Source organism: Aplidium turbinatum, chromosome 10, assembly GCF_918807975.1.
Source record: "Aplidium turbinatum chromosome 10, kaAplTurb1.1, whole genome shotgun sequence".
Lineage (NCBI taxonomy): Eukaryota > Metazoa > Chordata > Ascidiacea > Aplousobranchia > Polyclinidae > Aplidium > Aplidium turbinatum.
This window is the reverse complement of record NC_137481.1, coordinates 2,588,676-2,614,476: the sequence shown is the minus strand read 5'-3', so window position 1 is coordinate 2,614,476 and position 25,801 is coordinate 2,588,676. Positions and strand designations below refer to the sequence as shown.

Here is a 25,801-nt window from a genome sequence, read left to right as displayed (position 1 = left end):
CTCTCTATTCAACAATAGATTAATTCACAGACAACACTTCAACAACAATTGGAAGCTTCACTCTGTCAATCTTGGTGACTGGGACTGTCAAAGCGCAAAATTTTAATTTATGAAACGACTAGGCCTATAGACTATAGGCATCACGCTTATGCATTTTCACAACATCAGTTCGAACTTTTATTACAATGCAATCATCGTGATACAAGTTAGGCTGCATGGCCTGAATTAAAATGCGAGAGTTGGCTACGCACTGAGTATGTAGCGAACTACATACCTTTCACAACTTCAAATTCAACTAATGAAGTGAAGCAATCTTTATCTGTTATAATTTGTTTGATCAATTAAATACACACCAGTAGAGCTTTTAAGCTAATCCTTTATTGAAACACTGCACATTTAAAACCGAGAGCCCAAATGTAAAAGCAAGAAAAAACAGTAAGTTATGTTTGATAGATTTTGCTTCGAGAACGAATTAGCGATAGCGTCTCATCGGAATGCTGCGGTCACGGAATCGAATTTCTTCTCCCACATTGGGACCTTTGGGTCTCCCACTTCCAGAAATTACGTCCACCTGAATGGGGAATATAACAAAAATTAATATGATCAAAGCAAGAGGTGGTCCCCATCATGAAACAGCAATAGCCTACCCCGATAGCTCAATTGGTTAGCGCGTCATTTCTGGAACGAAGAAGCTTCAAGATCAAGCGGCCCTGGTTCGACTCTCGGGGTGTGCGCTTGAGCAACGCACTTTCAGGACTGCTCGCTATTCAGCGGTACTATGGCGATCTATACTACTGGCCTTCCCAACGTGGCAACAACCATATAGTGTGGGGGCCTATTAAGTTTTGGCAACTAACAGGTATTAGGCGTAAAAAAGGTGTCTTTGCATGAATTATTACTAGAATACTAACAAACAAATACTTCTGGATTAGAAAACGACTTTTTTAACATACTGAGTGGTTTGAAAGTTGGGTCACTCTTGATTTCGTGTACCTTGATTCTGTTGATATCTTGATTCTCATGGTATTCTTAACATGTAGCTATTGTCCTGGTTTCTTGCCACTTATTTGATAATATTACATCTACGTTGTGGCACTATATTTACAATTTTTAGGCTAAAAAACATTACTTGACCAATGAAAATTGCTGATTATACGTTGTAACAGTAGCGTAGCCAGGAATTTTGAAAGGGGGGGGGGATTTGACAACCCAGCGGCGGGGGGTCTGGGGGGCTTCTCCCCGAAAATGTTAAAATATTACTTTGAGTTTGGTGCATTCTGAGAGCATTGTCAACAAAAATGTGGGTATGAATATTCCTGTAAAATAGTGCTGCCCGGTGGCATAGCAAAAGGATAAGATCATGTTTTCTTCGGCATTTTTCAGAAATAAAGCTAAATCTCTGTGTTTTCTTGTTGCTAATTCCTGGCTGAGATGTTTGGTATTGGCAAAACTCGCTCTTTTAATGCAGTTTTGTTTAAAATTAGGCAATTTGTTTTAGACTGAAAGCATCATTTTCAATATCATGACGTCACACGCGTGCCGAAAGGGGGGTTGTAACCCCCAACCCCCCCGCTTGGCTACGCCACTGCGTTGTAACACTTATCTCAGTTGGTAAATTAAATTTTTATTTTTGTGTAAGCCCCCCACATTATTTGGCTGTTGCCACGTTGGGAAGGCCAGTAGTAGCCTATAGATTGCCATGAGCGGTACCTGATGGATGGAATAATTCCCAGGCAACAACATTTCAACAATCTGAAAACTTCACTCTGCCAATCTCGGTAACCGGCCCTGTGTCAAGAGCCTTTACAAGTATGCGAAACTACCAGGAATAACCAATCAAGGCTTTGTCAGTCCGAGGATAAAGATTCAAAACCAACCAACCACCAGGTCCATCGCTAACCTAGGGTGGCAAAAGAATTGCCTCGCTTCCCCAAAATCTCAAACAAATAAGTACCGGTAGTTTAGTTTAGTCAAAACAGTAACCGCTTAAATATTGACGTTGACAATGACTTCAAGCTTTGAACAAACTGCATGGACTATTATTCCAACTTTAGTGAAGGTTTATTCTGCATTTTGAGAATCATAATAGTTAATTGGTTAAATGCACTTTTACAATTGATTTGTGGCACAGAAGTAGTTTATTGCTTTTAACTGTGGAGCATTTTTTGTTACAAGAAAAGTATTTGAAACCCACTTGCAATGGACCACTTTCTTTTTACCATCCTGAAATGTTTTGAACATGATACAGAATCTGATTCTGACATAAACTGTTCGTAGTAGGCTACAGAATACAGATGCTTGTAAATAGATAGACTAATTGTTTGAGCATTACACCAAAGCTTTCAATACAAAACCGGTTCAAGACAAGTGTAGATTTCGTTTTTTTTAATTCAAGTTCTAATTCAATTTAATTTAATTTTTAATTCAAGTTAAGTTTTTTTGTAGATTACCGTACTTAGACGGCAAGTTTTGATTTCGTTGTCTGTCGCGTTCCTAATCAAAAGTAAATTAAGTTGCTTATACTTACTTCCACAGTAGAAATGACTCCCATGCATTCCAGGACTCGAAATATGTAGAGACGCCTGTTGTCTTGGCAATAAAGTTTTTCATTATTCGTGTCTCAAGCGACTTCTAGAGGTTCCCATTTACTAGGATACAATTTTTCTCTTGCCACCTTATCAATCAACATGTGAATATCTTCTCCTTCGGTCAATGTTGATGAAATAGTGTCTTGGCTGAAAAGCAGGGCTGTAGGTCTCATCTTAGACATCTTTTCACTTCAGTTTCAAGTTTTGTTTAATATTTGCAACTTTGAAAAGGCTGAAATTTAGGCTGCTTTACTTAGAATATGGATGTCAAAATTTAAAGGCTTAGACATGTAGGCTTTACGTCACTGGACGATTTAAACCTATTAAGACCTGCGGACCTCTATGGCCTACTACAGTCTTAACAGGTCCAAAGTGGTTGAACATATTACGATTAATTTAAGTCGATTAATTTAAGAATCACATAGAATATAAATTATTGAATTTATCGTAGTAGTCATTTATTAGCTATATTATTTATAGGTTGTCACATTATGCTTTTATTCAAAAGCCATTGATGCATCCATGGGAGGATATTGAATGAAAAATTTGCTGATGAATTCGGATCTTGGGCCCATAGCAATAACTTGCAGTTATCTGCTTATTTTTTAGATTCGTAATAGCTTTAATGCAACGTATTATTTTAAACTGCTTTCTTTAGTTTGGTTTTGAATCTTTATCCTCGGATTGACAAAGCCTTGATAAGTTGTTCCTGGTAGTTTCACATACTTGTAGAGGCTCTTGACACAGGGCCAGTTACCGAGATTAGCAGAGTGAAGTTTTTCAATTGTCGAAGTGTTGTTGCTGGGGAATTATTCCATTCACTGTGTGCCACTGAATGGAGAGCAGTCCTGAAATGCGATGCTCAAGCGCACACCACGAGAGTCGAACCAGCGCCGCATAATCTTCAACCAACTAAGCCCGTTACCAAAGACAAAGCAAAGACCTTCTTCTAGTCACCGTAAGAGATCTTCCACTTGCATCCTTACCGATAGGCTGCTCCTAAAAAAGAAAGGCTGGTACAGCGGAAAAACAAAATAGTGCGTAAAAGGCCTATCCTGTCATCCGAAGACAGTGACGGTGAAAGTAATGCAATGTCCCTTCACGACACCACAGACGAAGATCTGGAAGAAGCAGAAGCAACTGAAAGCACTCCTTTGAAAATCTTGCCGAACGACTTCGCAGTAATCCGTGTGAAAGCCGGAATGATATTTTAAAACTATGTAGCAAAGATCATCACAGGACCTGACGAAGACAACGACTTTGAAGTATCTTTCTAGAGGAAAGTAATAAATGGATTCATGTTGCCTGAAACAGAAGACCTAGGATCCGTTTCGCGTAATGACGTTCTTACTGTTTTGCCCAATCCCTCTCCGTGTGCCAACACAAGACCTGTCAGAATTTGACATGAAATGAACAGTTTGTTTGTTTATCCAAATAAGAACAGTTGCTTGTAGGCTACCTTATTATGTTTTAATTTGTTAATTGTAAAGTCTCAATGCTTGACGTTAACTTGCGTAAGTTTGACGTTGGCTTGTATTTGTTCATAGGTCCCCACCTCCTTGTTCATTGATCCCACCAGGGTGGGAGACCAATGAACATTTGTTTGTTTTTTCAAATGTAGGCTACTATTTTAAGGGCAAAAAATGGAAAATAATTTGTTTTTTTCTTCATTAAAAAAAACTTCTTCATAAAACGCTTCGTTTGTGAAATAAGTAAATTGCTATCAAATTTTAAAGCAGTAAAGTTTATCAATTTTTAAAGCAGAGCAAGATTTGAAACAAGTTTTCGAAAGTTAGCGCTAATTGAAAGAGATTGAAAATTGACATTAATTTTGTTACTGTTAAATTGTTGACATGTTCTTCAAATCCATAAAATATTACGTGGCTTTGCAATCAGGTAACTTAATAAACTTTTAAAGCCTTCGCCACCCTATAACGGCTCTATCAGTAAGTTGGTTGCTTCTAGCAAAACAGAATCCAATAAAATTACATTTTCTAATCAAAAAATAAAGAGTCCAATATGTAAATACTAAAACTCATGTTCAGCAAACAAACGTTTTGAAAACTAAACTATCTTCAGTGGTTTAAATAAAATATTTTTTAATAGAGTTTAGTATCTAATTTTTGGACTCAATTTTTTGGTTGGACTAACCACGTGTTCCAACCATTTTCCCTCTAAATAACTTTTTTATTTTAGCTGTTCACAACTCAGCACAGTATTGTGCAACTTTTAACGTAAGCCCCAGCACACACTCCATTATCTTCATTTTTGCAAATGCGACTATTTCTCGGAGTCTTTACGATTGTGCTCTCTTTTATAGCCTAAGCCTAAGGTGATGTTTGTAAGAGAATAAACCTAAGTGAGGAATTGGCTCTTGCACAATTTGATCAAAAACAAACACACAAGCAATCTTGCGCTACCCTTGTTTTGTCACAAACATATCGCTTTTCTGGATTAGAACACACTGTCACGTAATTTGATAAGGCAAAGTAATATCTTGATTTACAAAAGCAGTTGAAATTACTGTGGGAATCAAGTAGTCCCCATCTATATAATGACAATGGTAAAATTTATCAAATATTTTTCTTTTCAGTCTTTGTAGTGATGTAATGCTGTGTAAAGATTGCAACACTGAGTCGAGGAAAAGTATTCTTTATTTGAAAGTCTTTACGCAACTTATGTACACTTCGACAGCAAAGTGAAAAGAGTGTATCACAGGCATGGGCTGTATCCAAGGGAGGGTGATCACCCCCCGACTCATTGGAGTCAAGTTGAAATGACTATGACGATTTTAGCCTACTGTCCAAAAATCACCCCCCCCCTCCGAATTCTAAAAGTGGATAGAGCCCCTGATCACAGGCTACTGTACGCAGTGCCGGATTAACCACTAGGCAAAGTAGGCACGTGCTTACAGGCCAGTCAAAAATCCAGGCCACTTTAAAATCAGTAGGGTCATGTTTTCAAAATAATCATTTTCTAAACTAATAGCAGCAAAAATCGTTAAAAAAAGACGAGTTGTAACATGTTGCCACTTCTTTTTTGATGTTTTTAAAAATTCGCATTTCCGTTGGGTGACGCAATGAAACAAACGTGGCGCTGTGTTGTGTTAAGAAATTAGAAATAGTCGGCAGCAGTGGCCGAGTGGTTAGCGCGTTGGGCTCGCAGTCGAGAGCCTGCGTGTTCGACTCCAGCCACCGCACTTGCTGTTGTTTCTCTGGGCAAGAAACTTTACGATAATTGCCTCTACCTAGTGATCGATTTCGAGTAATGGGTAGTACCAAATTTAAGTCATAAGTAGAGTAGACAACCGGAAACAGACATTGCCGTCGGCTGCAGCGTGGGTCAGGTGTACGTCGGAAGGCGTAGGCTACACCGATGCATAGCGCTCAAGTCCGCTTTTCCGCAATGCAGGATAAATATACGAAAAAACATAAAAGAAATTAGAAATAACTTTTAGACTATAAAGAGCTATAGTTAGACTATAGAGAGATGCGATGAAACAACAGCAACAGGAAGTGCCCAGAAGATGTTTAAAATGCTGCACACTACTGGTGGTTATGATTCATTTCCGAACACTGCTTAAGTAGCACTTAGAATGTACTTGTCTCTAATGGCTACGAATTGCTCGGGGAAACGCTCGTTTTCACAACTGAAACGAATTAAAGACGTTAAACGATCAACAATGTGTCAACAACGTCTTGGTACACTGGCACTTTTGTGTATTGAAAGCGATCTACTCCGTAAAATTGACCTCCAACAACTGGTTAACGCGTTTTCAATCGCAAAAACGCGCAAAGTTGTTATTTAGTTAGGCATATGACCAAGTTTTTGCACGGTACCCTGTGTTATAGTTGCAACAATGATCTTTGTGACAAAGATTTGGCAACACTGATAATTCTAATTTTTTTTAGTTGGCAACCCTGATTTTCGAGCCACTTATAAAATGTGCCTACAGGCCAGCAGATCCTTAATCCGGCACTGACTGTACGAAACCTTTTGAACAGGAATATACCTAATTTTTCATTCACAAGCGATTGATAAGTTTAGTTGACTATATGACCACCATAAACTGTAGCCTTGGCGCCGAGCAGAATGAAATACGGGCTACTCACGAAGGTAATGTTTAAAGTCCATTCAGTTTGCTGTCTTATGTTTTACTGCTTGGAGTACCGTACCCAATCTTTCTTACTTCCCTAACCAGTCAACGGACAATTATTCTAAGTTGAAACACCTTATTCTAATAAAAGGTAGGCACAATGACACATAAATCAATACCCTGCTCCCATGCAATCGATAGTGAGAGAGGGAGTTCGTTCTAGAATCTAGATGGTTCGATAATAACAAACGAACCAAAAGCCTGTGTCGGTTCAGAAGTTACCTGCTCTCGTAGATATAGGCTAACATGTTTTTAGCCTGCAAGAAGCGATTTTGGGTGGCTAACAGACAGTAGTAAAGCTGGCATTGCAATTGAGAATGTCCATTCTTTATCCCCGCCTCGTCTCAGTCGTCTGTGGCTACCAATTCACATTTTCCGAAACATGAGCGAAAGTTGTGTTATTTAGTTTTGAAGAATTTAGGTGTAGCCTACAAGCAATAAAAGACGACTACAATTTTCAATGAAATGCATAATTTTCAACTTATTAATTGTCATCATTGCCTCTTACCTAGCCAAAATGTTTACACGGTTTTACTAAAGTTGGTTAATAAGTTAAATTAACTGGCAACTTGATCTGCTCACTGAGCCACCACTGCCCCCCACCATCGTAAGTATTTTCACATAAAAGGGAAAATCCCTTGGTTGAAACATACGTATTTTGTTAAATCACAAATATTTCTTGGAACTTATGAGGAATCACATGATGTTATGAAGTTTGTTTTCGTCAATTCAAAGGTTCAGTATACACAAAGCGCAAATACGCGACATTCGTAGCACTGCAAAGGAATTTTGCAAATGGTGATGATTTTGAATAGATTTGGATTATAAGTGTTAAGCAATGGGGATTGGTTTGGCAGATTGGGCTGGCAGTTGTGGCTTTACAGATAAAAGTGCAGAAAGAATCTTGTAAACATTTCAGATGGTTTTAAACGTAACTAGATCAAATTACCTTTCACTTATCAAACAAAAGATTAATTGTCTCCGAGCATGAAATGTGTTGATCTGGCCAAGTGGAAAGACCCAACTCAATGGTAGCAAACCAATTGCTACTTATTGCTATCCCCCATCACTCAATTCCGTCTCGATAGCTCAGTTGGATAGCGCGTGACTTGGTGAACGAAAAAGCTTCAAGATCAAGCGGCGCTGGTTCGATTCTCGAGATGTGCACTTGAGCAACGCATTCTAAGGTCTGCTATCCATTCAGCGGCATCTAGTGGATGGAATATTCCCCGGCAACAACACTTCAACAATCGGAAAACTTCACTCTGCCAATCTCGGTGATTGGCCATGCGTCAAAAGCCTCTACAAGTAGCCTATAGTATGCGTAACTACCAGGAATAAGCCTATGAAGGCTTGGTCAATCCGAGGATAAACATTCAAAACCAAGCCAACCATCTCATCGCAACACTCTCATGTGACAGTAGTTGATTTTACGATTATGATGCAACAATAATTTCAACTTTTCTCGCCTGGGCTTGGAGATACTGAACATTTTAATTCTTGAACGTGTCAAAACTTCAACTGTGTAGTTTTTATTCCACAGTGGCCTAGTGTAGCAGCTTGTGTAAAGGGGTGCGGCAAGAGGGCAGTGCATATTTTTGCTACAAATGACGTATTTTTAACGCAAACATTGGGCTCAAGGTTTCCATTTTGGTTGCCGAAGCTGTTTTCCCCTCAACTACGTTCGTTACATTTGGTGCAGCTTTACAAGGTGAACATTTTCGAAACCGCTGTGATGATTACGACGTCATAAAGCGATCAAGCGCCTAAAAGTCAGTTTATTCCAAAGAAAACTGGCAAAGGGGTATCGCTGTGTACCCAGGGTTGTAGTTAAACATCCCGTTTTCGTTAGGGGGGTGTTGCGTGTTGAGGGTAACTGATATGAGCAATCGTCGATGACTGGGGTTACTGGTGGGGTACCTGGGGTGCCAATGAATGTAGGCGTCGCCTCCGTTCCTTAATGTCGCGGCGCCATTCTGAAAGAACAATGATGCATCGTTAAGCTGCTTCGAAGGTCAGGCTAAATCTATTAAGGGAGGAAACTTCTAAAGCATGAACGACTTTAGGGCGTCACCTGCAATTAAGTTAATCCGTTTCAAAAACAGCTGATAGTTGAAATGAGCAGGGAAAAAAACGATACAGTGTGAGCTACATTCAAATAAATAAATCTTCCTGTGTCATAAAAAAGTGAATGTAAGTTTTTAACCTTCTCAAACTAGAAAAGACCAGAGTTTTTACAGCTTTCTTTATAATTAGATTACCATTTTGGCAAATATACAAAGATACATAGGCAACTGTATAGCAGATTATGCAGATACACAAAGATAGTTTACCTATGTTAGCAGGTACACAAAAATTGGTATATATTTTCATATCTGTGACTGCAAATATTAATCGCCCATTATGACGTTGTAGGTTTCAAACAATAAACAGCACTTTGTGTGTGTTCTAATTGTTTGTCAAATGCCTCTAGTTTACACCTCATGTGATCTGTTTTCCACCATATAATTTACTTGTAATCATTCCTGTGTCACTCGTTCAGTTTGTGCTTTTCAGTCTGGAGTGTCGTTAGTATACAGTTACAGTTATAGTGCAAAGTCAAATTTACCTTACAATTTTCATTTTATGTATATTGCAGATATGTAATTCCGTACGTGTCGAAAACGTTAGAGTTTATTTTTAATTATGTTATATTTGTGTATGCAATACATCATGTTAAACCCGCAGAAGTTACTTTGTTTTATTTCTCTATGGTTCAACAAAGTAAACTCTCTACCAAAGCTTTACTTTGAACTTTGTTTGGTAACTACAGAAGAAAAAAGAGCAATAGCAGTGGTGAGAAGTTGCGTTTTTCCTGTGTTCCGAGAAACGCAACCTTGATGACGTCATGAACAGCGTAGCTTCTGATTGGTTGATGGTTCGTGGTAGAATTGGATATCAGTTTGTTAAAGTGCCTACCTTCCCAAAACACATAGTACAGCAAGTACATAGGGTAGGGTCTATATAATGCACAAGGCAGTTGAGAGAATACTTTGGGCCAGGTACCAATGACAACCTTGGGTCTCAAATCAAGATATTTATAAAACAAAACACAATGTGTCCAAAGACTACGTTGTGGTTTCTTCATGTTTCCGCACCCTATGAAAAGGTTACGGCCCCCTAAAATTAATTAGGACCCGGGTCTAAATGTATCCTTGAAACCCCTGTCAACGCTGTAGGCTATATAGCCTATTGCATTGCCTATATTGTCTATATATTGTGCTTGTAGGCTCGTCGTCGTCGTCGTGTGAGCCACTGGGGCCGAGGGTTTATCCTTTTACCACCCAAGATTCACGATGTTCCCGGGCTACACTGGAAGGCTATTGGAGAGCAGCCAGTCTTTGGTTTCATCATCCATGACACGCAGACCTTCCACTCCGTCAGGTGGCTTGAAGATGGAACAGTCATTGATGATGTGGTCTGCGGTCTGTTCCTCGGCACCCACATTCACAGGAAGAGGATGTAGAGTAGACTATGTGCAATAAAATGGGCAACCACATCATATTGCTTCGGGCAGTTCATTGACAGATCGAACGCATTCACAAATTTCATGTTTTGTGGCTTTCCAAATTAGCATGACGTAATTGTGCAAATAAATGACATTTGGGATCTCCGGGCAATTGTATTGTATTAATTTGAGCAGTTTCATAAAAGGATTTCTCAGATAACAAATAATTTCAAATTCTTTGGTGGTCCTATCCAGCAATTAGTTAGATTTTGTTACTTTTGTCAATGATTGGTGAATGAAACTTTTACAGTGGCAATGCGGCTTTACGGGGTTTTGTTAAGCAATTTTTAGCCAAACCTGTACGTTTTTGCCTAAATTTGCGACATTTTGTTGCAATAGAAAGGAGGCGATTGCCCACTGGCTCGTACGCTTCTGTTACAAACAGCCTGCAAGCGCTCTCACCACGTCATGTCATTGGCATGCGCAACCATAACCCAGTAATTTGGGCCCGGTACTAAGGATCAGTCCGGACCATCAAAAACAAGACAATTATAAAATCACTAGGAAAATTGCATCAATAGTGTCAAGGAAAGATGTGGAGCTTGAAAGGATGTGGGGCTTGAGCAGAAATAATCTGAAATAGATGCAAACGCGTTTTATAACAAGACTTCAAAGAAAACAAAGTGCTTTCTCCGGTTTCCGTGCTCTACCCTCCCAGGCCCGAGTCCAAAAGTACCCCTGGATCCTGTTTATCAACGCTATTACGTATCATAGGTAACGAATTGACTGACTACGCTCAACTTACGTGGTATTGCGAATTGAGAAAGACTTGGACAAAATTTCGGCCTTTCGCAGAGAGGTCAATGCTCCACGTACGCCGAATGTATTTGATGATGGCGTTATAAATCTTCTCGCTTGGAATTTCTAGGACCTGTCCCCCGTGAAACGCGCAAAGGTTTTCCGTTTGGGTAAAAGTGATTTTGACCCCTACACGGTACAGCAGCCTGTAGCAGATGGAGTCCACCACCACTCCGTCATAGCATTTCAGCTGCTCTGAAACAAAAAAGCAACAATTTCACCAAAGCAATGATTTGTAGCCTTTGGGAGAAGTTCCTTGTGAGTTCGGCTTTTTGAACGCGACGCATCGGAATGCTTTAAACTTATGTAACACATCCGGACTGAAAGTCTAACTCAAGTCAAACTCAACAGCGACAGCTTCTTGCAGAAGGTTACCTTGCAAATATACAGTACATACTGTATATGGACCATAATAGGCTATATATAAATTACACATTCACACAAATAAATATAACTAGAAAAAAATAACAATTTGTAATTTAGAATATGCAAACAAAATCACAAATATAATAATAGTAACTAATAGGTCTACCGAAAGCTCTAGAGACCAATTGTACCCAAACAATTTTGTTTTCCCACACCTGAGAGTGTTATTTGACATCATACACCATTTTTTGGTAGCTTGTTTGGCTTTTAAAAGTGATACGCTCTTAAATCGTTTTAGCCTCTCATGAAATTGTCTGAGTTCAGTTTGGCTACGTCACTTAGGGAAAGGAAACTGGTTCGATGCTTGTCAGCCCGGTAAACAAAAGTACCACATGAAAAGTATTTTTAAAGAAATTACATGGATTGTTGAAAGCAGACCACTGGTTGTCATTCATACGGATCAGGTTTGTGACTCGGAAGCTGTTCCCGACAATTTTCACCAAATCAAACGTCATATAAAAACCGTTCAAGTCTACTGAATATTACGTCATGGAAATTCCTAAAACATGAGCCAAAATTGCACCAGCGTTCATAAGAATTGTATCAAACCTGTTTGGGCCTGTTTGGGCCTGTTTAAACAGGAAATATTACATCAGCTTTAAACACCTGTTGGAATGACTTCATAATTGTCTTTCATTATTGCGTCACAGTACTGCATACGTGAATTTGAGATATTGCTATCTATTCTGGTCATTCGTAAAATGATTGTTTGAAAGTTGGCCGCACATTTAACTGTTGGCTTAGTGCTTGCTAGCTGGACAAAGGTTCCGTCTTTTATCCAAGTAATCTGTTCTGTAGTGACAGTTTTCAGTGGTGTACGCGTTGCACCCCCTCGTTTTTGGTAGCCGTGGGCTAATTTTTACAGAAATACACTGTTTGAAAAGAAGTTCAAGTGTGTGTTTCTTCGGTCATTATATGCAGACGAAAGGATCCGGGAACTTTAAGTTACAATTTTCCCACGAAGAAATTATGGTTTACCGCTGTGACCATAAAAAATAAAAGACGTCGCTTGTTAGCTGGTAGGCCAAGAAGCACTAGAAGCACATAAAAAAATAAAAGACGAAGTTTGTAGTTGGTAGGCTAAGAAGCACTTAGAAGCAAATAAATAATAAAAGAAGATCTTATTGGTTGGTAGTCTAAAGAAGCAAAGAAAATTAAAGACATTTCTTCTCGGTAGGCAACTGAAGAACTTAAAGCTAAAAAGTAAAGACATTTCTTCTCAGTTTGGTACAGAAGAAAAATAACTTTGACATTTATTGGCAAGAAAGAAGATTAAAGGCAATCCATCTGTGCTTGAAGATTCAAGTGGAAGAATCCAAGCAAGTTTTGTGGACGTTTGGACTTCACATACTCGTACAGCTACGGTATCGTGCATTTAAATTCTTTTTTGTATTTTTACGGTCTTTGCAGTTAAGTTTTTTATAACTACTGTAATTTTGTGTGTTTGTGTAACTTAATTTTTTAATTGTTAAATTTAGCCCTAACATTTAATATGTCTACACTCGGTGGTGACAGGGACTCGACCGCCGTCGACTCGACTGAGTTTAAGCCTGATGATGTTCTTTGCGGTCGGGCAGGCCATTCTGGGGAGGGACCCATTAACGATGAGGCTAAGTCAGTTCGAGAGGCCCGGCATCTTAGACGGGATATTTTGACTCAAATTGGGAAACTTTCTGTGGCCCTAGGTTCTTTGAGTGATAAGCAGGAACTGTTAATTTTTCGATCTAACTTATCTACTTTAGAAGAGGAATTACGGCATTTCCATGCTCTTTTGAGTAAAATTGTTAACTCTGCAATCTTGGCAGAACTTCGTGATAGGGTAGATCCCGAATTTAACTCGTTAAAAAATAACTTCGAACAAAAAGAAAGTGAGTTGTCAGATAGGTTGGATGCTGACATACATCCTGAGGATAGCGCCTCAAATGTAAGCACTAGGATGTCTGAGAGCTCGTCACGGATAGTTGCACAAATTAACCTACAGTTAAGACGAGAGGAGCTCCAGATCCAAGCTGAGGCCGAAGCGAGAGCTGCTGAGGCCGCCGCGAGAGCTGAGGCCGAAGCAAGAGCTGCTGAGGCCGCCGCGAGAGCTGAGGCCATACGAGCTGAGGCCATACGAGCTGAGGCCATCGCGAGAGCTGAGGCCGAAGCGAGAGCTGCTAAGTTCGCACTCAAAGACGCTCAGTTGAGGGCCGAACAACGTAAAGAGGTAGTTTTAGCTGAATATCGTTCTGAGTTGGGCTCCCGGCGTAGCTCTAGGAAGGGCTCTTCTAGGCATTCCAGAAGTGAACATCAATCACAGTTTAATTTACCTAACCTTTTCCACACGCCTGTTCAATCCGTAAGTGGACCTGTACAATCCACATGTTTTCCAGTTGTTTCAGGAGGTCTCGGGGCCGCGGCTAAGGGTCTTCCGAAGGCTGTAGAGCCAAGGTCTGCAAATTACAACCGAACTCCTCCCCCAGAGCGTACAGGTCACGGGGCCGCCATTAGCAGTAATGCTTTGCCCCCTTCACAGTTTTCAGCGCCGCTAGTTTTTGATCGCCCAGCTACACGTAATTTGGGTGGTTGTGAGAGGCGTATCGCGTCTCCTGATTTTAACGTGTGTGAGGATCGTGATCGGGCTGTGCATGTGACTGAGCCCACTCAGCCCCTTAAGGGATATAGCTTGTCTTCTCCCGCTAAATCGAGTTCTCAACAGCAGGATTGCTTTTTTGAATACCAAAATAGTAGGACGTTCTTCGATAAGGCGGCCTTGATTGGTTACGATGGTAATAATATGCCATTTGTCTTCTTTAAAAATCGTGTTATGGCCTTGATGGCAGCTTCGCCCTTTAAGGGAACTCGTTTGACTTTGTTGCAAGCAGCTTGTGTTAGAACAGCTGCACAAACGATTGCTAATTTGGTTTCCGACACTCCTGGCTTGTCAGAGGAAGACAGGATAGAAATGTCATTAGCTCGCTTGTCCCAACGTTTTGGAGTTCGTGGAGGTCTTTTCGCAGAACCAGAAATTAGAAAGTATCGCTATGGTAGCAAATTGACTTCTATCTCTTCCAGTGATTTGAAAGAGTTTAAAGATGAATTGTCGCAGTGTTTGCTTTACGCGAAAGCTTATGGTCAGCGTGATAAATTAGAAGGACGTTTTGTTTTGGATTTGGCTAAGCGACTCCCGTTTGACGCTAAGCAGCGTTATCTTGACTTTTTAGGTGATCAGTATGGTAGCACTGAGGAACCTACCTTTCAGAGTTTGTTTGAATTTGTAGTACGAGAGGAAACGCGCAAGTCGACTGATTTTAGCATTATGCTAATGGGCGATTCTGGTGAGTCGCAGCAATTTAAAAAGTTTGGCAAAGGAAAATTGCCTTCATGTCCGGTTAGGCAGACGTCGGTAAAACCCCATGATAATGTGATTTCAGGGAGTTCGCAGTACTCGACTGCTGTTGGCGCACCGCGCGGCGGTGTGGCCAGACGTAGTGACATACCGGCATGTTTTTGTTGTTCATCACGTGGTCAAGTTGAATATCATTTTTTGTCTAATTGTAAAGAATTTTTGCGCTTGACACCTAAAGGTCGGAGAGATGTCATTGTGAAAGCTGGAAAATGCTTGAACTGTTTGCGCCAGCATATGGTTAAGGACTGTAATCATGCAAACAACTGTCGTCAGTGTGGGCCTAACAACGATAGGAAACACTATTTTCTTCTGCATGATTTTTATGTGACGTCACGTGATTCTCTGGATTCGGTCGGTAAAGATGATGCTGGTGCCAGAGTTCCTGTGCGTAATGTTAAGATTGGAAATGTTAAAGCAGCCTTTAACCGCGTTACTGCTGCTCGTGTTTTGAATCCAATGACTGGCAAATCGAAGTTGGTGTATTGTCAGCATGATCCTGGTTCGCAGTTGACCTTTGTTTCGAGTGACTTGGTGTGCGAACTTGGTCTTAAACCGTATGATAAAGCGTCGTTTAAAATGGATACTCTGGCTGGTCAGAAACCTACTTGTGCTGAACTTGTTAAACTCAACATCCAGTCGTTAGAGACTGATGAACTGTTTTGTGATATAACTTCGGTGGTTAACCCAGCTTGGGCTGACGATGTTAAGACTTTACCACATAAGCAGGATTTAAGTAGTTTCCGTCATTTTCATGACGTGAATATGTTTCATTTGAATGATTGTAGTACTGTAGATGTACTGATTGGAAACGACAACGCTTATTTGATGTGGGCAAAAGAAGAACGTGTTGGTGAAAATCGCAGTGAACCGCATGCTTTACTCACTCCTCTCGGTTGGTTGGCTTGTGGTGGTAAGTCACCCTTAGTTGAAAGCGTTGCTAAAGTGTGCAGAGTGCAGACGTCTTCAGAGTCGGATGTCATCTCTGGCTTTCAGCGTAAAATTGAGTCTCGTGATATGGAAATAGCAGACCTGAATAAAGTCATTCAGGATTTGACTTTGCAAAATGAAACCTGTGAATTGTCTCGCAATGATATTTTGGCTAGAGAACTTGTCGAACCGAATATTGAGTTGAAAGATGGTCGATTTGAGATACCTGTACCGTTGAAGGAAGATATTGATTTACCTAACAAATTTGTTTTGGCGTCAGATAGAGCTGCTGCTTTAAGGAAGAAGGCTTTAAAACAATCTGAATTTCGAGGAACTTGTGTTAATGAGGTAATGTTTTCGCGTCCTGATTTGTTAAATCCTCTGGCAGATCTCTTGGCTGGATTTCGGCTGAGTAGATTTGGTTTCGTGGCCGATATGACCAAGTACTTTTTTCACATTTTGGACTCTTCAATTCGTAAGCCCAATTTTATTGAACTGCGTACGTACACAGGCAGTGCCGTTCGGATCGTGAACGAACGCCCTTTGGTACCTTTGAGTGACGACCCTAGGGATTTTACTGTCATCACCCCTGCCTCACTTTTGACCCCATACTTAGACCCATACTGTGCTGTTGGGCAACCACATGATCGTGACCAATTAAGAAGGGATTATCGGTTCAATTTGTCACTTTCTCAGCAGTTTTGGAGTAAATGGATCGATTTTTACTTGCCAGGTCTTCAGGGCCGGAAAAAATGGCTAAAAATGGCCGAGAATTTGGAGCCTGGTCAACTTGTAGTGGTAGGTTCTCTCCAAGACATTGGTAAACGTGGGAAGTATCAACTTGGGAGGGTGCATGAGGTAGTTCCACAAATTAGGAAAGGGAAGCCTGTGGTTCGTAGAGCCAAAGTTGCCGTCTGCAACTATGATGAGAGTACGGGGAAAGTGAAAGTAGACTACGTGTTGAGGGATATTTCGTGCCTCGCCCCCGTAAAGAACACCTAAGTGTTATGGTTTGAGCCTGGTTTTGTCTGCGGTGGCCGACCCTTGTCTGAGCCCAGAACAGTCGGTTATTATCGCAACCATGGTATATAGCGTCATTTTTTGCGTGTACCTAATACCTATGGTACCAATTTCATGTATCATCGTGTTTATTCCGTATTGTTGTTCATTCTTTGCATGCCCTTTGTATTTACGTATTAACTTAAACGTGAGTGATTCAAACAATTTGTGTATCATGTGTTTTTATTCATTGGCTCACAATTGTCGTCAATTCTTTTTTAGTTATGCCATGTCAGACTGTCATAACTAGGGGCCGCTATGTTCCCGACAATTTTCACCAAATCAAACGTCATATAAAAACCGTTCAAGTCTACTGAATATTACGTCATGGAAATTCCTAAAACATGAGCCAAAATTGCACCAGCGTTCATAAGAATTGTATCAAACCTGTTTGGGCCTGTTTGGGCCTGTTTAAACAGGAAATATTACATCAGCTTTAAACACCTGTTGGAATGACTTCATAATTGTCTTTCATTATTGCGTCACAGTACTGCATACGTGAATTTGAGATATTGCTATCTATTCTGGTCATTCGTAAAATGATTGTTTGAAAGTTGGCCGCACATTTAACTGTTGGCTTAGTGCTTGCTAGCTGGACAAAGGTTCCGTCTTTTATCCAAGTAATCTGTTCTGTAGTGACAGTTTTCAGTGGTGTACGCGTTGCACCCCCTCGTTTTTGGTAGCCGTGGGCTAATTTTTACAGAAATACACTGTTTGAAAAGAAGTTCAAGTGTGTGTTTCTTCGGTCATTATATGCAGACGAAAGGATCCGGGAACTTTAAGTTACAATTTTCCCACGAAGAAATTATGGTTTACCGCTGTGACCAGAAGCATATGATGTCATCAACAGTGACGTATCTGAAAACAGAATTATATGGGGGGGGGCAAAGGATGCCAAGGATACCATCGTGAAGGGTGTTGAAATGGCAGTCAAATATGACTTCATCAGCAGTTTTTCCACTTAGATAAAACACAATATGTCAAAGCATAAAACTTGCTAATTCCCATTTGAAAGCCGCAGCTCACAACTCTGTCAGCAAGTAAGCCATCTTTACACATTGATTACACGTTTTGTCGCTTCTACCTTTTCCTAGACCTCTGCTATGTTTGTCATATATTGTTTTTATGGTGTGATGGTCAGAAATAAAAACAAACTGAACTGATTGCTTAACGTAAGAAGTAGGGTGGCTCATTTTCCTTGATGTTCTTTAAAATTTTTGTCAGTTTGGAATAATGTTCCATTTTGCTCACTGATATTTGCAAACCAAAAATTTTTGTTGGGTTTTGACCTTTGACCCAGGTTCACCCAAGGAGAAATTCTGAATTTTTCCAAAAAATTAGTAAATTTCAAAGTGGTTTAGCAGTATCTGAAGAGGGGATTCCTCAAAATTTGACCACGTGATTTTGACGTCACTTTTTCTGTTAACTTCCACGTGGAACATCTTCACCCTACTCCAAGTCTGAGAGTCACTAATAGTGCATGCTTTTAGTGTCATTTTAGTTGATTTTACAGCCTTTTCGCGGTCAATGAACTTATAATCACAGACCAACAAAAAAATTTGGGCACAAAAGGAGAGAGTCATTTTAGAGTATTTCAGGGCCCCTGATTCCGAAAATCACTTAGTTTTTTTGAATTGGCTCTAGTTTTCAAAATATTTGACGATGAAAGTGTTTTTGAAATCGATACTCAAAAGATTTCAATTAGCAAATTACTTATTTTCAGCCCTGTTTACCATTATGATGTCCTAATTGCACTTGTCTAGTTCAATTGGTTGATATGGTACGAAAGTTCAAAACGCAAGCAAGGGTTGAAATGAACTGTGATTAACGTAAGGGAGACATAAATACTCAATGAAAGCAGTGGTAAATCAGTAGGCCTACATCGTAAGAAAAATAGCCCGAAAGTCATGTGTTTATGAATGCAGCCTTATATTGAAAAGGTAAGCCTACTGAAATGGATAGCCTACTTGTACAAATGAAATTTTATTCTAAGCCTTTGCTAAGGCGAAGTCTTTGCTGCAAGAAGTTTTTTTTCTGGTCTATAGGCTAATAAATGGCATATAAGCTAACAAAATATGCCTTTGACAAGTATAATGCTGTACAAATAACCCAGATAATATGCATGAGGCAACGCAGAGGAGCAACGCATTCTGCGATAAATACAGCGCTATATAAAAACAAGCATTATTATTACTTTGACATGAAGCTGGGAGATCAAGATAAGTCCTGGTTCCTCCTGAAGCATGCAAACATTGCACTCAAACCCGTTTCTGGTGGGCTCAAGGCTAAAAAGAAGTTCAGAGTGCCATGGCATAAAGAGAGCCGTGGAAATGGGTTTATTTTTTCGCTGAGACTTTTCGGTCATTTGTTCGAAATGACTTGAAAAAATTCGGTCATTTTTTATTTATTTCGGTCATTTTAAGTCATTTTTGGTCATATATAGTCATTAGTCAATTGACTATATATTTTTTAGGACATTTTGACCGAATTGACTATATTTTTTTCGGACATTTTGCTAAAAAATCGGTCAATGACCGGTAAATGACCGAAAAAAAAACCCAGCGTGGAATCACCATGAAAATTGATACTTCTGTACGGTGAGAATGTTCAAAAGAAGTTGGAACATCATGGAGTGTGCAAGGCAGCCATTGCGTGGATGTTGCCATCTATGTTTTTTCTTTGCCCTTTCTTGTTTCAAGTGGTGATTTGCTTGAAACAATAGGAAAACGGGCATGACTGAGAGTAACCTCAATACCTTCAGTAATGCTTTGGAGCAAGGTTATGCTTTTTTCTCAAAACCATTTCTACCACCTACTGTAGCCTAGTAGTTAAAGATTTAGTTATCAAAAGTGGTAGCTGGAATCTTGGCTCCTCATCTCTATCAACGTGGCATTCTTGACTCCGAGGCCAAGATTACGTTCTTCCGCAACAAGGATAAAATTCTAAGCAGCTACTTTACTGAAGAACATAACTTTGTATTCTGTAATTAATTACATAAATGGCCTTTGTACCTTGACGGGTGTTGCTCAGTAGGCCAACCATAAAAAAGAATTGCGTTTGTTCACCGATAGCTTTGTTTTGCTTATTTGTCTAGTTTGTTAAGCAAAACAACGTATACACTTTGTTTGTACTAAGTAGCTTGTCAGTGTTCATGGAGTTGATAATTAAACTACTTTGCTTGCTACAAGTTTGTGTTACTGCCTCTTATTATGTCCATTAAGATGCTAGAATGCATTAGAACAGGGGTGTGCAACCTTTATTACAGGAGGGCCAGATATAAATAACTGGGTGAAACCGCGGGCGCACGTTTATTTAAGATTTGATTTCTAGTAGTTGCAGGCACAAACAAGTAGTTTTTTTGTTGTTCATGTTATTCTTATAGCATTATTAGGGGTTATCTTCTTGCAGAAATTATAAGTTAACACGCGTAAATTTCTGAAGAAAACCGCTATTCAAATTTATTGTCACACCGACTTTAAACGAGTTCAGTGAGAAGTTTGCAGCTGGCTTCTTTTCGCGACAACTTTTTCCAAATTTACTTTAATGGAAGTGCTCGCAATTCGAACTCCATTTTCCAAGTGTTCGTCTGTCATAACCCATCTATAGGGAGATTTCATGACGCACATTTTAGAAAAAAATTGTTCGCACAAATACGTTGAGCCAAAAAGAGCCATTTTTAAAGCAATAGATTTCTTCAAATGTGGAAAGTCATCTTGGTTGAGATGTTTTCGGTAAAAATCGCCAAGATTCATTTCTAAATACTTTGCTTTCAAATCCGTTTTCTCTTGAAGATCAATCAGTTCAAGTTGGATATCAGCTGGTGCTTTGTCAATGGCTGTGTTGAATGGCGAAGAGAACATACCAAACAATTTTTCATGAGATTTGAAGTCCTTGAAACGAGCCAAAAATTTACACAACAATTTTTCAAATTGAGTTTTCTTCTCAGGATGCATTCCATAGTCTCTTAAAGTTGGAAAGTGGAAAAGATTTCCTATCTGTATGTGAGCTTTCCAAAGTCGTAATTTGTTCATAAAGCCTTTTATGTGACCATACATTTTTACGTTCCAAATAATTAAACACAATGGATTAGCGGTGGCCAGTGGGAGATTTCTAAAATGGTTAACAGAAGGTGCGAAATCTATAATAATCCACTCCACAGTGAGTTGTTCACACGTACCAGACTTAACTAAATTATAAACACGTTTCGCGGGCCGCACACAACTCAAAATTGGCACATCTTTGCGGGCCGCACAAATTTTCTTTGCGGGCCGCAGTTGGCCCGCGGGCCGCACGTTGCACACCCCTGCATTAGAAGATAGCGAGTGAGCAGTTTCAGGGATAAGCGAAAACTCGATATTTTGAAAAAATTCAAACCAGGTGAACCAGAGTCAAACGTTAATATTTTTTTGTAAAATTTGGTGTAGGAGATACATTTACCAAAAGGAACAATATTACAAACTGACGAAAGATCTAAAAGAAAAAAAATTTTTTTTCAACATTTTGAGCCAGCCTAGTAAGAAGGCGCTGATTTGTTGATTGGCAAGTACAAAGCTGACATAACAGCAATGAACTACCTCTGCCATTATAAAACGAATCTCATTATGAAGATTAATGTTGACCTTTGGTCAAAGAACCAACAGCTTAAGAAGAAAAATGCCCACTTTGAAACAAAATTTACGAGTTACAAACAGAAAAATATGCCTTTAAGCTTTCTGTTCCACACAAGAAATATTGGTTAAAAGTTGCATCTTCTTCTTCTTCAACAGATTGATCATGTTTGATCAGCAGGCTGTGATCTCCCTTATGAACATATGAAGAGTTGCATCGCAGAGTAAAAAGCTTCACTGCTTTCTACAATTTCAAACAGTAAAGCAACTACTTTTTACATTGAACGTCTGCAGACCTTAAATCAATGTAAAAAATAATTGATTTGCTGTCTGGGATGTAAGGTAACACATTACTGTCAAAAGTTAAACGCAACTAAATTTAATAATATAAATTGATAAGACCAACTCTGATGGCTGGACTTGCACAACTAACTGAGCACCCGGAAGGATTATGACATAACAAAGTATCACATTGCAGCAAACAACTCGACCACATGGCATAATTATGAATCGAACAGAAGTTATGACGTAACAAATCGGGCAAACGAAGTGCTCATTGTTGTTTCTACGAACATCTGATGAAAGTAACAAAAACACTGCATTCAATCAAAATGTAGGCCCAATTTTGACAAGCAAATTTGAAAGTTGCTTATTTTTGGATTTTTATATGCATTAAAACAAGTCTTTCAATGTTGTGAAAGTTTTCAGCCAACAACCAGCAAACCCACTTAACATTTAAGGCACAAAACCGACAAACGAAATTGAAAGGACCCACTGACCAAAGGGGTGCCCAGTTTCCACATTTTGCTTTCCGGGGCATTTCACTTCTCTCTCAAGTAAAAATGGGATAAACTTTTTCTTATGAAATATGTAAAAAGCTTCACCTGAGCAGGCCCGGATTTAGGGTGGGGCAGAGGGGGCAGGTGCCCCGGGCCCCCCGACTTTTGAAGGGCCCCCCTACGTGGAAAAAATGTAATTTTGTGTTATTTTTTCTTCCTTTCAAGTTTCTGCAAAATGCTGTGTAGTGCTGGATTGATGCTATTGTAGACGCAGAGGTGGTTTTTCGCAGGGAGCCCCCCGATCTAAAAGTGCCCCGGGCCCCCCATCAGCTAAATCCGGCCCTGCACCTGAGAAACGGTATAACCTAATCTTGTTTCTGGCAAACCAAGTTTATCTACTAACTCAGGAAAGATGATAATGAAATACCAGCTCACTGGCCGAGCGGTTTCGCCTTCGGTTCCAGTGCTGGTAGATCTGAGTTAGACCAGATCGGGCCAAACCGAAGACTTTAAAAACGGTACCGATTGTGTCATAATTAAGATTGACAAATAAATCCGTTGTTTAAGGAAACAAAGTTATTCATTACAATTAATGTGTAATTTAGGCAGATATGTAACTAAATTAAACTTCAAATTAAGCGGTTTTGCTTAATTTCTATAAAGTTATGTGTTCATCAGCAGGATCCCTGACATTGAAGTGGATGTTTTATCCGAAAATAAAATGTTTACTGATTCGAATATGTTTCTGCTATGAAACTTATTCGGTTTGCGTTGTTCTACTTGATCACCCAAAACAAACTTGGTCTATTCATTAAGGACGTTTATGTGATACAGTAGACTATTTCATTTATTCGATAATTTTAACTTATGCTCCGATTTTCAGTGGAATGTTATTTTGTTATTATTAAAAAAAAGGTGAGTCCCATATATCCAAGCATCGGGGTATGAGAAGATAAGGTTCTCATTGTAGCCTACTTAGCCTTCGGCACTAAGGAGAGTTGGGTGGCCAGTTCCTTTCTCTCGGCCGCCTTTACTTCAGCAACTACGCCCACCTAATTTATTACACCCTGGGTAGAGGTGAGCGGTGTTTGTCAACAACCAGCATAAGCCGGGAGTCGAACCAGGATTTGCATGATTGGAAAGCGAGCGCCTTACCCGCTGCACCATCCCACCGCCTTGTTATTATTACGTAATCGCAATTAAACAAACAAAGTATGATTGCTATAGGCCTGTTGTCATGTTCGCTTTTTAAGCGACATTTTAATCAAGCCACATTACCACGTGCCCAACAAACGGGTAGATAAGTTTACACAGTTCCATGAAATGTTTCAGAATTTGATGGCCCCGATAGCTCAAGTTTGTTCGTTCACAAAGAAACCGATAGAATGAGCAGGTCGACTCTCAGGGTGTGCGTTTGAGCAACAGACTCCTCTCTATTCAACGACACCTAGTGGATTTAGTTTGTGATACGACTGTAGTTAAAAGTTCACACAAAAAATATCCATACGAAAAATATCCGGACTAGAAAATGTCCATATTTTTTAGAAAGAGGATATTTTTCCATCGGGATATTTTCGGTATGGATATTTTCCGGGTGAATTTTTTCGGTATGCGAAACTGCCAGATTACGATCTCAAACACGCTTTCTCGGAGTTAAGCTCATTGAAACAATGTAGTAGCCTGGTGTTAGCAATAGTTAGGGGGTGCTGAGTAGTCCAAACTTGTTTATAGAAGGTGCTAAGGTCAAAAAAAATTAAAAATACTGCTTTAAAGTAAACAAAGCCTGAATAGTTTGCAAGGATTTGATGTTTAAAAAAAATATTTAAAAATCTTTTTATAGTTTTGATTATATTTGTGGAGCGATTGATCGGCGCACTTCAAAATAATCTCAGAGGTAATTTTTTGTTTGCACAAGACTTTCGCTTTGTTAATTTAAGCCCATAAGTTTCAGACACCCCCTTTTTCCACTTTGAAACATTGCAAATGAAAGTAAAAATAGAAAATTGAGCAACCGTGCCAACAAACCAGATCTTTCTTGCAACTATTTGACGTTTACAAACGTTGAATCAATGTAAAAAATACACTGATTGTTAGCTAGGATGGTTTATTATTTGCTCTAGTGATCCGAGTCATGAAAAAGTGTGAAGTTTAAATAGTACTCAGTAATTTTAAACTTTCATCTTTAACTCCTTCGCATTTCCAGAATTCTTAACAAGTTCCAGTTTACTCTGTAAATAGTTTCTTTATGAAAACAAAAATAATTTAAACCGCCAGCATGAATGATGTCTATTGCACATCGAAGCTTAGAACAAGCTCAGATATTTCGGTTCTAAGTTTGTTTACAAAACCATCGCCACAATCTCACACAGTGACCTAACGAAATGTTTGACAGCAAAAGGAAACCATATTCAACTTTGAAGGGTTTGAAACAGTGATCTCCCAATATGGTTGAAGAAATCACTATTTCAAATCCTTCAAGATTTTGTATAATTTCCCGTTTATTGGTGTGCTGATTTATCGCCTGTCATAGCTAGTGCTGTACTGTCTTTTATGTTTTGGATCAACAAATGAAGATTAAATTGCAATTTCGTGAAAAAAAACAGAAAGTAATTTTTCATGGACGATAAAGAGCCACTTTTCTTCATCTTTTTCTTAATCAAGTTTTCAAAAATTGTAAAGAGTCCACAAGCCGGCATTTGGAAATTTCCATAATATTCCTCAATGACAGTAGGCATGATTAAATTACTTTTCTCAAAAAGAACAAGGATTCCTCACAATTTAAATTTATTCGATGACATTCTTCCACATCGTTCTAATAAAATATTTTACTTCTCAAAAACTCAGACAGGATATGTTTTATGTACTCACCTTTTATGCTTTTCAGTTCCTCCTTCAAGTATCTATTCATACCATGATACTTGTCGTCCGAATCAATGTCATCTTCATCTGTGTCTGTCCCGTCTATCGTTGAGTCAAAGCTTGAAGGGAAGAGGCTTGTCACCGACTTGCAGATGAGATATTCCTTACTTTTGTGGCTAGCAGCAGCCCACGAAAGCATACAGACTAGCAAAAGTAAAATGTTTGATAATTTCATTTTCGAAAATTGAGCTTTTCTTAGTGTCTCAAATCGCTCGGCTGCATAAACTTACGCCACCAACGTACTTGGAAAGCGATCTACATTTTTTCTTGCACTAACACAAAGACCTCATTGCAACGAAGTTTTATAAGATGCTTCAAGTCTTTACTGAAGTTTCAAATTTTTTTGTCAATTTCTCGTTTGAGGCCGACAAATTGATGAAAAAAGTTCTGCCCTGTTTGAACTGCAATGGTTTCCGTGACGTCACTGCTTTGTTGGAGCAGTTGCTTGATTGAGGTGAATTCATCCAATTTGTGCAGATTGCGTTGACAGATAATTTCTTGACGTTGAAACGCAGAAAATGCAACGTATTGCAATTGCTGAGAAAATCACCATGCCAACACTTCCTTGCCTTAACAAAGACAAATGTTCTTGACGAGTTAAGACGAA

The 25,801-nt window shown here is 39.3% G+C and overlaps 1 protein-coding gene and 1 long non-coding RNA gene across 2 annotated transcripts; both read right to left on the bottom strand.

The window, feature by feature from the left end:
- Positions 1–358: 358 nt before the first annotated feature.
- On the bottom strand, positions 359–3,742 carry LOC145778031 (uncharacterized). The gene is made up of 2 exons (XR_014290406.1): positions 2,528–3,742; positions 359–571 (listed from the first exon to the last, which is right to left on the bottom strand). It is a non-coding gene; the product is annotated as an uncharacterized LOC145778031 (long non-coding RNA).
- A 3,383-nt stretch (positions 3,743–7,125) lies between these two features.
- LOC145778727 (uncharacterized) lies at positions 7,126–25,497 on the bottom strand. Its single transcript, XM_082590286.1, has 3 exons — positions 25,144–25,497; positions 11,037–11,284; positions 7,126–8,720 (listed from the first exon to the last, which is right to left on the bottom strand). The coding sequence occupies exons 1-3, from the start codon at positions 25,367–25,369 to the stop codon at positions 8,523–8,525; spliced, it is 672 nt and encodes a 223-aa protein (XP_082446412.1). The 5' UTR covers positions 25,370–25,497; the 3' UTR covers positions 7,126–8,522.
- Between the last annotated feature and the right edge of the window lie 304 nt (positions 25,498–25,801).

Excerpts from the sequence above, each read along its gene's own strand:
- LOC145778727 (XM_082590286.1), bottom strand. The coding sequence starts at position 25,369 with ATGAAATTATCAAACATTTTACTTTTGCTAGTCTGTATGCTTTCGTGG. Across the intron at positions 11,285-25,143 it reads GGAACTGAAAAGCATAAAAG|AGCAGCTGAAATGCTATGAC; the intron begins GTGAGTACATAA and ends TTTTTGTTTCAG. Across the intron at positions 8,721-11,036 it reads TTCTCAATTCGCAATACCAC|AATGGCGCCGCGACATTAAG; the intron begins GTAAGTTGAGCG and ends TTGTTCTTTCAG.